This window comes from Saccostrea cucullata, unplaced genomic scaffold, assembly GCF_032062105.1.
Source record: "Saccostrea cucullata isolate Sc308-1 unplaced genomic scaffold, CSIRO_AGI_Scuc_v1 ctg12322, whole genome shotgun sequence".
In the NCBI taxonomy this organism is placed as follows: Eukaryota; Metazoa; Mollusca; class Bivalvia; order Ostreida; family Ostreidae; genus Saccostrea; species Saccostrea cuccullata.
Window position 1 is genome coordinate 5,001 of NW_026922420.1, and position 14,747 is coordinate 19,747.

Here is a 14,747-nt window from a genome sequence, read left to right on the forward strand (position 1 = left end):
ACATGTATTCCTAATCATGGTGTGGCATAAAAAACTTGAATCTACATTATATGAGCATGTTTCCATCCATCAAGATTATACAAGCAAATTCAAAGAATTGTGGTCCTCTGCTTTCTGTGTTTTAGTGAATGAGATACCATAATTTATGGCAGATTGTGTGTCAAATATGCACCCCTATCATATATCAATTTTTGAAAATTGGGTCAAAGGGGAAAAATCATAGCATGTTCTGAAACATTTTGTTGCAGGTAATATACATGTCAAATATGAAAGTCCTATCTCTTTTGAATCAAAAGTTATATATACAATATAATATTTTTGAAAAGTAGGTTAAACCTTCTAGGTCAAGGTCACAGAGTCAAAAGTCATGATATAGTTAGAAAAGTCTTTTCACATGTAATAAACATGTATAATTTGAATGCCCTTTCTTTTCTCTTTCAAAAAGATCAATTTAAAATGTTATTTTTTGGAAAGTAGGTAAAACTTTAAGGTCAAGGTCTAACTTGGGTTAAAAAATCATAGTATATTTAGAAAGTTCTGTGGTAATGTGCATGTGAAATATGAAAGCACTATCTCTTATCATTCAAAAGTTATGACCAAGGTTAAATTTATTGTGACAGATGCACATACTAGCTGTCAATAAGATGGACAGACTGACAGACAAATGAGATTTAGTGTCCCCTCCCTTTCCCCAAAATGGGGGACAAGAATATGCCCTTGCTGTTCTTGAGAAGAAGATTTATGATGGAAAAAATCCCCTGCATATTTCTTAACGCAAATTAATATTGTGTTCTTATGTCATTTTGTTTGTTGTTAAACATCCCTCTCAGGAATTTTTCACTCATATGGAGACACCACCATTTGAAAAATAATGAGGACAAGTTAGAAAAAAAAAATTTGTATACAAATAGTTTAATGTGGTCCATCTCTGAATGATTCTCATTCCTAATTCTAGGAAGATATGTTGACACAAATTCATGAATAAAATGTCAAGTAATCTTATCATTGATGCGCTTTTATTTAATTTACTGCAGTCATATTGTGAACATTTCCAGCTCATTAGGAGAGTGGGGATGACCTCTAGGGGTTCATAACCTTTATACCATTAAATTTACATAACATAATAACACAATATTATGTATAGTCAAATGGAAAAAGTTTCCTACTATTTAGGAGTCACATGATCATTTGTCATTACAGGGACAGGGAAATGGATTGGGAGATCGCCCCCTCAACACCCCCCCCCCCTCCCTTTCCCCCGGAATTTGCAGGACTATCAGGGATTTTCCACTACCCCGTGTAGGGCCGAATATGGGCCCCATTCCCAATTGCAAAATCACTCCATTTTTCCCAAAAATGAACAGCCTGTGTTTAAGTTTTGAAAAATTTATGTAAAACAAACATGGTAAGGTTTGAACTCTTAATGAAATTATCATAATTGTTGGAGACTTGGCTAATCTGTATAATAATAGATCTATTTTCTGAAATAAAGTTCTGAATAATGAAGTAAAAAATCAATGTTAACTATCATAAGTGTTAATTTATTGAAATACATCTTGCTATAAAATTTCCCAAAAAGTTGTAAAATGTCGTAAAATTCCCAATAGTAAAGGGCCTGGGCCCCATTCCCAAAATGGGGTGGAAAATCCCTGACTATAATATGTACTGGAGGAAATAAAAAATGACTTTGGATGCCCTAAGTGTCCCTCCACCGTAGAAAACAGACCAAACCATAACTTCTTTTTTTTTCTTGCTTCTCAGAAAATTCTGGTCTGGAACCCCCCCCCCTACCCCCCCCCCCCCCCCGTCCCTCCAAGAAAAAAAAATTCTGGATCTTGTAACTGAATGTAACGTTGATAACGGGGGATAACTCTTCAGAATGTGAAATTCGTCTATTGTAGCATCGGATGACCTTTGATCCTTTAAACTTTAACCTAACCGTTTGCATTTCAGACTATTTTACCCAAATCTATACCAAAACTTGTACTTACCGATTGTTATTATTTAGGCCCTGTCATCTTCATGAAATATAATCCAGTTAAAACACAAAATGAAATAATTCCTACCGACATATATGCAAATATGCACACTAGTATCCTACTGCACGTGCAGTGAAATCTAAAATGATAATGCCAATGGTAAAACTAGTACTTAAGTTGGGTACGTGACGCAAGCCCAATGTGATGCAGGTGTTCAGATACATGTATAGTGCAAGAACAAATTGAAAATTATCATTTACAAAAGATGTTTTATATTAGCTTTGCAATCTAGGCCTATTTGCAAAAACAGACAAATAAGGTGTGTTTGTGTGTGTGTGTTGATGGGAGACGGGTGGGGGTTGACTATTAAATCGATTGTGTATATGGCAGCTTTCAAGAAGTTTCTGCCTAATCAAATATAAATAAACTTTGCACATATTGAAAAATTCATCAAAAATGCTTTACACTAATTTGAATAATATTATTTGTTGTTAATCTATATGAGAAAATAGATTTAAAAAGTTCCAATTATGTGCCAAAAATCCTCCCCCCCCCCCCCTTTATCAAACCTAATTTACATCATTAATTTAATTCTGTAGTTTAATTTCCGACTGGTAATGAATTAAGAATATGAAATACCTATAAAATGGAGGCCCATGGGTCACATGGTCACTAGCTGCAGGTCTGTAGCGTTATGGTTTTATATATTAGTCTTTGACTGCAGATCCTGTAATGCAAAAAAGGTGCAATTTACGGCGCAATATTTTTTGCGCACTTCTGGGGAGAATTTCTCCACTTTCCAGCATCGGTCAATTTACTACCTTTCACTCCCTAATTCTAGGCACATTATTTAATCAATCTGTATATTTTATCCATCTCCCAACCCTTTATAGTTGTCTCTACTCGAGATAAACTCGCTTGATTAAAATTATTTGTTAGATTGCTGAAAATTCACATCAAGCGAGTTTATTGCCTGTAGAGATTACTATAAATGACTGGGAGGTGGACAAAATATACATATTGGCCAGAGAATGTGTCTAAAATTAGGGAGTGAAAGGTAGTTGATTGCCTAATGCTAGAAAGTGGAGAAATTCTGCCCAAAAGTGCTCAAAAAATATTGCGCGTAAATTGCACCTTTTTTGCATATGGGGATCTGTAGCGTTATGATCAAAGACAAATATATAAAACCAGATCTGCAGCTACATGGTCACCTGAGCATATTATGCTCAATTTGATGAATACATGTATTATGTAAATTATTGAATTATAGCGAGCGCAGCGAGGCGGCGCGAAGCGCCGCTCGCGTAGCGAGCTCAATAGACTAACGTGTACGAACGGAGGAAATTCGGGTTGAAATCTGCACATTGTTCCAAGAAATTTTTATCTGACCGCGTGAAAAAATTCTAATATCCCAGTAATCCTTTGCGGTGCATAGCAACCAGAAGGCTAGAACATAGCAACAACTTACTTGAAAAAAATTACAAACAACGTTTTTATGCAATATCCTTGCCACAAAACTATCGTTTGCGTTTTAAGTCTACAAGACTTTTTATTTGACGTCATACTTTCGTCACTTAAACGGCTCGGGTATTTCCGATTTTGTCGGAAACTTCCGAAAAGTTCGGAATCTCGATCCCGATTCCTTTAGAATTAAAATAAAGCTGTGTAAAGGTAACTGCGCTCGCCCCAACGGTCGCACCGTAGAACATATTATTGACTTTTCATTGGCGGATCCAGGGGGGGGGGGTCCGGGGGTTGGAACCCCCCCCCCCCTTTATTTTTTGCCAAGTGGAGAGAGAGAGAGAGGATAAAAAGTTTTCTTAGATTATATATTTATAAGTCTTATTTATTGAATAGATAGATTCTCACACATTTAGTTTCCTCCAATCACCTTCTCTATTATATTTTTTATGAGAGAATGGTTGCGAGGTTTAATTTGATATTAGATTCCCGCGATCTTTGGCTGTGTTTGCTAAATATGTACCGTTTTTATCATATCTTGATCAATTGAACGAACTAACATGTAACTCTTTGTTTTAAAGCCCACCCGCACCCCACCCCAAAAAGGTTTTTCAAATTCTTAAAGAAAATTCTTTATAATCTTCAACAGTGAAACGAATCCATTCAATTTTAAGGCTTCCGTAATTTTTGATTTTTTTTTTTTTTGCTTTGTTTTTATTTTGTTCGGAATGGGGGTACGCTTTTTTTTGAAGGACATAAAACATAGATAGTATTTACCACAACCTTAGATCTTTACATACAAGTCTGTGAATCTTTGCTTGAGAATTTGTAGGGGGGGGGGGTTAGAGGGGCATAACCCTGGAACCCCCCCCTTTCAAAAATTGCTGGATCCGCCCCTGCTTTTTCCTTGGTAAAGCCCAATATGAAGAAGTGTGCATTTAGAGGCAAACACCTTAGTGCGGGTATTACTGTCTCATGACAGCATCTAGTTACAGTATGTAATAGTTAAGCCTGATCAGCCCTCGTTACTTTAGGGGATGTTTATTCCATACTGTTTTGTCTGTTTACAGTATGTAATAGTTAAGCCTGATCAGCCCTCCCTCCTTAAGGGGATGTTTATACCGTACTGTTTTGTCTGTTTATACCCGCACTTTCTAAAGAAAGTTCGGGTATATTGTTGTTACTCATGTCCGTCCGTCCGTCCGTCCGTCCGTCCGTCCGTCCGTCTGTCACACTTTTCTTCCCTGAACTCCTCCTACATTTTACACAGTAGCTTATTCATCTTTTAAGAGATGGTTGGTGGTGTCATGTAGATGTGCAGTAAGGTTTCGGAATTTTGATTTTGCCCCGGGGGGTCAAATGGGGGTCGAAAAATGACGTTTTTTGTGCAAAAAGTCCCGTCTTCCCTGAACTCCTTCTACATTTAACTCAGCAGCCAAATTACCTTTTGGGGGATGATTGGTGGTGTCATGTAGATGTGCAGTAAGGTTTCGGAATTTTAATTTTGCCCCGGGGGATCAAATGGGGGTCGAAAAATGAAGTTTTTTTTATGCAAAAAGCCCCATCTTCCCTGAACTTCTCTTACATTTTACTTAGCAGCCTAATCATCTTTTGTGGGATGATTAGTGGTGTCATGTAGATGTGCAATAAGGTTTCGGAATTTTGATTTTGCCCCGGGGGGTCAAATGGGGGTCGAAAAATGACGTTTTTTGTGCAAAAAGTCCCGTCTTCCCTGAACTCCTTCTACATTTTACTCAGCAGCCTAATCACCTTTTGGGGGATGGTTGGTGGTGTCATGTTGATGTGCAGTAAGGTTTCGGAATTTTGATTTTGCCCCGGGGGGTCAAATGGGGGTCGAAAAATGACGTTTTTTATGCAAAAAGCCCTATCTTCCCTGAACTCCTCTTACATTTTACTTAGCAGCCTAATCATCTTTTGTTGGATGATTAGTGGTGTCATGTAGATGTGCAGTAAGGTTTCAGAATTTTGATTTTGCCCCGGGGGGTCAAATGGGGGTCGAAAAATGATGTTTTTTGTGCAAAAAGTCCCATCTTCCCTGAACTCCTTCTACATTTTACTCAGCAGCCAAATCACCTTTTGGGGGATGGTTGGTGGTGTCATGTTGATGTGCAGTAAACTTTCGGAATTTTAATTTTGCCCCGGGGGGTCAAATGGGGGTCGAAAAATGATGTTTTTTATGTAAAAAGCCCCATCTACCCTGAACTCCTCTTACATTTTACTTAGCAGCCTAATCATCTTTTGTGGGATGATTAGTGGTGACATGTAGATGTGCAGTAAGGTTTCAGAATTTTAATTTTTCCCCGGGGGGTCAAAAGGGGGTTCGAAAAATGACGTTTTTTGTGCAAAAAGTCCCGTCTTCCCTGAACTCCTTCTACATTTTACTCAGCAGCCAAATCACCTTTTGGGGGATGGTTGGTGGTGTCATGTAGATGTGCAGTAAGGTTTCGGAATTTTAATTTTGCCCCGGGGGGTCAAATGGGGGTCGAAAAATGATGTTTTTTATGTAAAAAGTCCCATATACCCTGAACTCCTCTTACATTTTACTTAGCAGCCTAATCATCTTTTGTGGGATGATTAGTGGTGACATGTAGATGTGCAGTAAGGTTTCGGAATTTTGATTTTGCCCCGGGGGGTCAAATGGGGGTCGAAAAATGATGTTTTTTGTGCAAAAAGTCCCGTCTTCCCTGAACTCCTTCTACATTTTACTCAGCAGCCAAATCACCTTTTGGGGGATGGTTGGTGGTGTCATGTAGATGTGCAGTAAGGTTTGGGAATTTTAATTTTGCCCCGGGGGGTCAAATGGGGGTCGAAAAATGACGTTTTTTATGCAAAAAGCCCTATCTTCCCTGAACTCCTCTTACATTTTACTTAGCAGCCTAATCATCTTTTGTTGGATGATTAGTGGTGTCATGTAGATGTGCAGTAAGGTTTCAGAATTTTGATTTTGCCCCGGGGGGTCAAATGGGGGTCGAAAAATGACGTTTTTTGTGCAAAAAGTCCCGTCTTCCCTGAACTCCTTCTACATTTTACTCAGCAGCTTAATCACCTTTTGGGAGATGGTTGGTGGTGTCATGTATAGGGATGTGAGATTTTATCGGTATACCGGTAAATCGCGATTTTTTGTTGCGTGATACGTATCGTGATACGCAGACCTAAATACCGGTCTTTAGGTACATATTATGAAGTCAAGAAATTATTCATTTATTTGTTCAATCTTGTATATTACAATTACAGAAAGCATAAAAAATGTTGTAAAAAGTGAAAAGAACAGCATCTTCCGAACATAATTGATTTTATATACATAAAAATTTCAAGAAAGTAAAATTTTGTTTTTTTATATATTTTTTTTAAGAAAAATAATGACTTTTCATATAAAATCATTGTAAAAACTGCTTCTAAAAATATCATGATATTATCGTGATATTGTGGGAAAAAATCGTGATATATCGCGATACGAAATTTTTAGCGATACCCATCCCTAGTCATGTACATGTGCAGTAAGGTTTCGGAATTAAGATTTTGCCCCAGGGGATCAAATGGGGGTCGAAAAATAACGTTTTTCATACAAAGAGCCCTGTTTTCCCTGAACTCCTCTTACATTTTACTCAGCAGCCTAATCATCTTTTGGGAGATGGTTGGTGGGGTCATGTAGATGTGCAGTAAGGTTTTGGAATTTAGATTTTGCCGATTTTGCCCTGGGGGGTCAAATGTGGGTTGAAAAATGACGTTTTTTGTGCAAAAAGCCCTGTCTTCCTTGAAGTCTTCCTTAATGTTACTCAGAAGCCTAATCATCTTTTAGGAGAGTTAAATATTTTGAAAATTATGTAAAACATCAACGTCAAGGGGTAACAAGATGTGTTTGTGAAACACTATGCGCCCGGCGTCAACAAAGTTCGAAAAAGCTATTTTTAGCATATAGTTCACAGTCAAGGTCACAAGGTCATTGACCTTGGTGTTATTTGTAAGAAGTTAATTAGTGGGGTATGCATACTAAATATGATGTCCCTATCTCCTATGGTTCAAAAGTTATGGCAAAAAGTAGAAAAAGCTATTTTTAGTATAAAGGTCACAGTTAACTTCACATGGTCATTGACCTTGGTGTTGTTTGAAAGAACTTTATTAGTGGAGTATGCATACTAAATATGAAGTCCTTATCTCTTATGGTTCAAAAGTTATGGCAAAAAGTGGAAAAAGCTATTTTTAGCATATAGGTCACAGTCAAGGTCACAAGGTCATTGACCTTGATGTCATTTGAAGGAACTTAATTAGTGCAGTATGCATACCAAATATGAAGTCCCTATCTTCTATGGTTCAAAGGTTATGGCAAAAAGTGGAAAAAGCTATTTTAAGTATAAAGGTCACAGTCAAGGTCACATGGTCATTGACCTTGGTGTTGTTTGAAAGAACCTTTTTAGTGGAGTATGCATACCAAATATGAAGTCCCTATCTCCTATGGATCAAAAGTTATAACAAACAGTTGAAAAACCTATTTTTAGCATGTAGGTCACAGTCAACGTCAAAAAGACATTGACCTTGATGTCATTTGAAAGAACTTTATTAGAGGAGTATGCATACCAAATATGAAGTCTCTATCTCTTACGGTTCAAAAGTTTTGGCCAAGGTTAAAGTTGACAACAGACAAACAGATAAACAGACAAACAGACAAACAGACAGGACAAAAACAAATATGAAGTCCCTATCTCCTATGGTTCAAAAGTTATAACAAACAGTTGAAAAACCTATTTTTAGCATATAGGTCACAGTCAAGGTCACAAGGTCATTGACCCTGATGTCATTTGAAAGAACTTTATTAGAGGAGTATGCATACTAATTATGAAGTCTCTATTTCTTATGGTTCAAAAGTTATGACAAACAGTTGAAAAACCTATTTTTAGCATATAGGTCACAGTCAACGTCAAAAAGTCATTGACCTTGATGTCATTTGAAAGAACTTTATTAGAGGAGTATGCATACCAAATATGAAGTCTCTATCTCTTACGGTTCAAAAGTTTTGGCCAAGGTTAAAGTTGACAACAGACAAACAGACAAACAGATAAACAGACAAACAGACAAACAGACAGGACAAAAACAATATGCGCCCCGAAAAAATTCGGGCACATAAAAAAACATCGCATGCTGGGAAACACCTTGAATTCTTATGAGTAATTTATGTACATGTCAAATGTGAGAGTCATATCTCATCTCAATCAAAAGTTATAAGCAAATGCAACATTTTTGAAAAGTAGGTTAGGCTTGATCGCTTCAAGGTCAAGGTCACAGTGTAAAAGTCATGATTTATTTGGAAAGGTCTTATCACAGGTAATAATATACATGCATTATGATATGAATGCCCTAACTTTTCTCTTTCAAAATGATGAATTTATAACAATTTAATTTTTTTGCAAGTTGGTCAAACTTCTAGGTCACATGTAAAAAAAAAAAAAAAAAAAAACCATGCCATTCTCACAGGTAAATATACTAATACATAAGTTTAATATGAATGTCTCTTCTCATTCAGTAGATATGACCGTAATAACCAAGGTTAAATTTATTGAGACAGATGGACTGAGTCTGACATACAAATGTACATATTTCTATATGAATTGGGTAAAATTGGCCCAGTGGTTCTAGAGAAGTTAAAAATGTAAAAAGTTTTCAGACAAACAGATGGACAACACGTCACGACAGACATTATATGCTAAGGAAACCAAAAAAGCTCAAATGAGTGTTTTGAAAGGGTTACAATATGGTTGGAGTATTTGAAAAGCTGTTTTTTTTTCTGCAGAGATATGCATGACCAACATATTCATGTTTTATATTTTCTTTAGTGATTTGTTTGTTTGTTGTGAATACATCTTCCCTCATATGGAGACACCACCAAATAATAATGAAGATAAGATGTGTTTGTGAAACACTGATGTCCCAGTATGGAAGCCTATGGCGAAGGTTGAAGTTTCTCAAATATATGTCAAAATCAAAGGTCAAGGTCAAAGGGTTCAAATTGTTAGTATCAGAAGAAAGTCTCTTGTCACAAGGAATGCACATGTGAAACAAAGAAATCCCTAGTAATTCCTGTTCAAAAGTTAATTGCCAAGGTTAATTTTTTGGTTTAAGTGGTTCAAACTCTAGGGTCAAGGTCAAACATATTTATACCTGTTGACAGTTCACAATGAATACAATATGTCATGATAAGTATGAAAGCCCTAGCACCTACTGATCAAAATTTAGGCAGAGTTTAAAGTTTGGTATTTTTCTTGTAAAAATGTGTATCCCATGTCAAGCGATCAGAGGTAAAAATTAATGGTACCCAAATAAAAGGTCTTATTAAATTGTCACAAGAAATAAACCTATAAAATGTGGAAGCTATTTGTATAGCCCATCCCACTTAAAACTTATGGGCAAGCTAGCTAGGATTTAATTTCTGCAGACTTATAGACAGACATACTATAAACACAAGAAACAAAATATGTATAATAATAAGCCAAATGGAAAAAAATATACTGTTTAACTGGAATAACAAAATACATTGTTATTTCAGGGACAGGAAGTGGGTAGGAAGATTGGAATCCCCCCCATCCCCCCCCCCCCATCTGGCATTTGCTTTGTTATTTAAACAAGACTATATACTGTAGCAAGTAAAAAATGACTCTTGACATCCTCTCCCTATAAACTTAGAGAACATTGACCTCACTATCATTGTTTTTTTATTTGTTTATTTGTTTTCATTTTTTTCTCCTGCTTGTCACGAAATTCTGGGCTGGAATTTTTTGACTGAGATGTGAACCCCCCTCCCTACTCCCGAAAAAAATTCTGGATCCGCACCAGTATTGGCAGTAACTGAATGTCACATCGACAACGGGAGATAACTTCACAATATGAAATTCGTCTAGTGTGGCATGCGATGATCTTTCACCCTTTTTAAACTTTAACCTAATAGTTTGGGTGTATTTTACCCCCCACTATACTAAAACTTCTACTTACCGACTCCCTGTGTCTCAACTTCATGAAATATAAATCCAATTATAACTCAAAATGAATTAATCCAATGCACACCAGACTGCAGCCATGTGCCATTTTGGCGAACCTTCGTCGATTCCATCACCTTATCAGATGAAGTGGGAAACGGCCGAGGTGTGCCAAATGGTGTTTAATCTATAAATATGATAATGGGTGACGCAACGTGATGTGATGTAGAAATTTACATGTTCACATGTATAGTACAAGAACAAATTTTAAATTAATTCATAACAAACGATATTAAATTTTAACAAATCTTTTCCATCCAGCCTATTCCAAAAAGTATGTGCTGTGTGATTGTGGTGTCGGGGGGGGGGGGGGGGTTAGTAAATTTAAAAAGGTCCTATTATTAGCAAAACATATATCAAAATCTAATTTCAGACGCGGATCCAGAAATTTTTTCCGGGGGGGGGGGGGGGTCCACCTCAGTCAAAAAAAATCCTATCCCAGAAATTGACAATCAAAAAAAAAAACAACCCTAAAGTAAATCTCACCCAAACGTCAAAAACCTATATCGTGGGGGGTGGGGTGGGAGTAGTGGTGACTTCTATTGCCGCAAATGTTTAACTTTTCATACTTATTTTACACATATTCGTGTTTACCAGGGGGGAGATCTGCATTTTCCAAGGGGGGTCCATTGTAACTTTTTCCTTGTTTTAGTATATACATTTTTTAACCTTGTAAATTCCAGAAAAACCTATATCGGGGGGGGGGGGGGGTCCTGCCCCCCCCCCCCCCCCCCCCCCCCCCCCCCCGAGAGATCCGTGCATGAATTTACATCATTAATAAAATTCAGACTGGTATATAATGAATTAAACATGTATAAAATAAATATAAGAGGTTCTGAGTTATAGGTCACAGGGTCTGAGAATTTCATACTCAATTTGATGAATACATGTAAATTATAGAATTATTTTGACTATTTCTTTGGAAAGCCGCCCAATATGTAGGAGCGTGTATTTAGAGGCAAACACCTTAGTGCGGGTATTACTGTCTCATGACAGCATCTAGTTGTAGTATGTAATAGTTAAGCCTGATCAGTCCTCCCTCCTTAGGGGGATGTTTATTCCGTACTGCGAGGATTGCGGGCCGGAGCAGGTTCTTCAGGCCGTGGGGATTATAGGAGCCATCATTATGCCTCACAACATCTACCTCCATTCTGCCCTCGTCAAGGTGTGGATCTCTTAAAATCTTAATAAACATGGCACAGAGTTTATGCTAATAACTTAGAAATTTCCTTGTCAGTAACTTATTAATTTTCAAGATTTAAGCACAGAATTTTAATGAAGCAGTTGCACATGTAGATACAGGGCCCATATATAATTGGAAAGCATTTTTAAGAAATTGATGCACATTTCCTTCTCAGTATTTCTCATCATACAGTATGTTACGTCAATATCTCATCTTTTTTTTTAAAGTCCCGAGATGTAGATCGGTCTCGAAGGGATCATGTCCGGGAAGCCAACAAGTACTTTTTCGTTGAGGCAGCCATTGCATTGTTCGTATCATTCCTCATCAATGTGTTCGTGACTGCAGTATTTGCAGAAGGATTCTATGGGAAAAATGTCACGGAAGTGGTAATGGTCAAATCTTTTTTCACACAACTGAGGGATTTTGTTGTATGATTTTCTGATTACTTTATAGAAATGTCAATTAATAAATGTTGTTTAATTTTGTTTTCAGTATGACAACTGTTTAAAAGTTGGTAGCCCTCATGCATCCATTTTCAATGTAAGTCTCAAGTAAAGTTTGTAGCTTCCTAACATTGTGAGTTATAAGTGTTTCATGTTCGTGATGTTGCTTATTCTGTTAAAATTAGAATGATTCAAGCAATGATTGAGATATGACAACTTTTCTGCTTTTCTTTCATTCAAACTTTCTTATACTAATGGCAGGAATTGTAGAATAGATTTGGGGATATAGGGGCCAACTCCGACCAAGTTTTAAAATTTTATTATTTTTTTTGTTGATTACATTTTATAATGTATTTTGATTGTTATATACATGTAATTATGTATTATATACACACTGAATTGTCAAAAAAAAATTTCCCCTGATCATGAACAGGAGCACACAGCGGGTGTGACGGGTCGGCAGGGGATGCTCACTCCTTCATGGCACCTGATTTTTTGGAGTTCTATGCTTGATTCACAAAATTTTGAAAAATTCAGTAACTTATTTTGAATTTTTTGTTTATAATTTAATTTCAGACCACTAAACTGGAAGTGGATATATTTCGAGGGGTGAGTATAGTTTGCTTGAATATGGGAATTCCCATCAATTTAAATTCACTTTGTTTTTTTTTTTTTCAAAAAGAGACATATAATAATGCACATGTCCCCCTCTGGCTGTAAAGAAGAATGAAATAAAAGAAAAATATTATCAATGTGAATCTTAATATTGTATGAAATCAAATTGAATGTTAATTTCTTGTTTTTCATAAGTTGAAATATGTGTATCTGTAGCTGCCATGTACTTGTCCAGTACTTTGCATCGACAGTCACAATGCAATTAATCTTTGCAGTAATATTTACTTGTACTTTAATTATCAGATTTTTAAATAATTACAATAATTTGAAAAAAAATCAATGTTTAAATGGATATGAGCATGTTACTAAAATTTACCATTATCAAACTTAAGAATGAATAGATTGATGAGTGATCATGGATTTTCAAAAATATTTCTGAAATACTGCCAAATTGAATGTGTTTTAAACTGTAAATTTTATAATCACATTGAAATTGAATTGCGAAACTCATACATTTATTCAGTTTCTGGGATTTGTCATATTGAGGAAGCTGTATTTAAAATCTTACCTGTAAAACTAAATTGGAGGAATTTCTATCAAAATGAAGAAAACTGACTTGAAAATATATAAATTTTAAATTACAGGGTGTGTTTTTGGGTTGTCAGTTTGGTTTGGCAGCTATGTATATTTGGGCAGTGGGAATTCTAGCTGCAGGTCAAAGTTCGACAATGACTGGAACGTACACAGGACAATTTGTGATGGAGGTATATTGCACAATAACCTCAATTTCAAAAGAAATTTATAATACACATATATGAGGGGAAAATAGTTGAATAAATAGGGCATTCTCTAAGTGTCAGTTGTCTTAATTGACTTACGTGGATGGTGCCCTTGATCGTGTGCATATGACCAGGGTTGCATTGTATGCATATGTTAAGATATTTAAATGTTTAATTAATAGCCATGAACATGTACATGTCAAATGGTTTTTGAATTCAGTTTATGCCCAAGAAACTGTTGCTTAAACCATTGAACCTAGATCATTTAAACATTGTCATAATTATGAGACTACCAGATAAGTCGTTTTTCTTTCTTTAACATTCGCTTGCTATAGGATCAAACCTCTTTTAAAAATCACAATTCCTGAGGTGAGCTGTACTATATCTAGCCCAGTGTTTACTTGATGATTTGAATGTTTTCCCAGGGTTTTCTGAATCTCAAATGGAAGCGCTGGATGCGGGTGTTATTTACTCGGAGCATTGCGATACTGCCTACCATATTTGTTGCTACATTCTCAGGGATTCAGGATTTAACTGTGATGAACGACATGTTGAATGTTTTAATGAGCCTTCAGCTACCTTTTGCCCTCATTCCGATTCTCACGTTCACAAGTTCGGAAAATATCATGGGAGAGTTCAAGAATGGAAGGTATACCTAGTCTATGTCTGTATATTTATATTTGTACTTCATAATAAGTTTTGATCAACTTTCAATGCACTAAATTTTGAAGGAGGGTTGGGGTCTTGATGACCATTTTAAAAATTTAAGTTTTTTAGCTCACCTGAGCTGAAGGCTCAAGTGAGCTTTTCTGATCACATTTTTTCCGGCGTCCGTCTGTCTGTCCGTCTGTCTGTCTGTCTGTCCGTAAACTTTTCACATTTTTGATTTCTTCTCAAGAACCGCTGCGCCAATTTCGACCAAACTTGCCACAAAGCATCCTTGGGTGAAGGGGATTCAAGTTTGTTCAAATAAAGGGCCATGCCCTTATTCAAGGGGAGATAATTGAGAATTAGTGAAAATTTGGTGGTATGTTTTAAAAATCTTCTTCTTAAGAACCACTATGCCAGGAAAGTTGAAACTTATGGGGAAACATCCTCAGGTAGTGTAGATTCAAGTTTGTTCAAATCATGTCCCCCGGGGGTAGGGCGGGGCCACAATGGCTGACCACAGTTTTATATAGAAATATATAGGAAAATTCTTTAAAAATCTTCTTCACAAGAACAGCAGAGCCATAACTGCT

General features: G+C 36.5%; 1 protein-coding gene across 1 annotated transcript in view; it reads left to right on the forward strand.

The window, feature by feature from the left end:
- Nucleotides 1-14,155, forward strand: part of LOC134261758 (natural resistance-associated macrophage protein 2-like) — a gene marked incomplete at its 3' end in the record, with an annotated part of 19,029 nt that extends 4,874 nt beyond the window's left edge. The window contains exons 3-8 of the mRNA XM_062744160.1: nt 11,496-11,651; nt 11,897-12,055; nt 12,162-12,209; nt 12,689-12,721; nt 13,372-13,491; nt 13,932-14,155. Coding sequence (XP_062600144.1) covers nt 11,496-11,651; nt 11,897-12,055; nt 12,162-12,209; nt 12,689-12,721; nt 13,372-13,491; nt 13,932-14,155 — 740 coding nt within the window. The remainder of the gene's footprint in view (nt 1-11,495; nt 11,652-11,896; nt 12,056-12,161; nt 12,210-12,688; nt 12,722-13,371; nt 13,492-13,931) is intronic.
- Between the last annotated feature and the right edge of the window lie 592 nt (nt 14,156-14,747).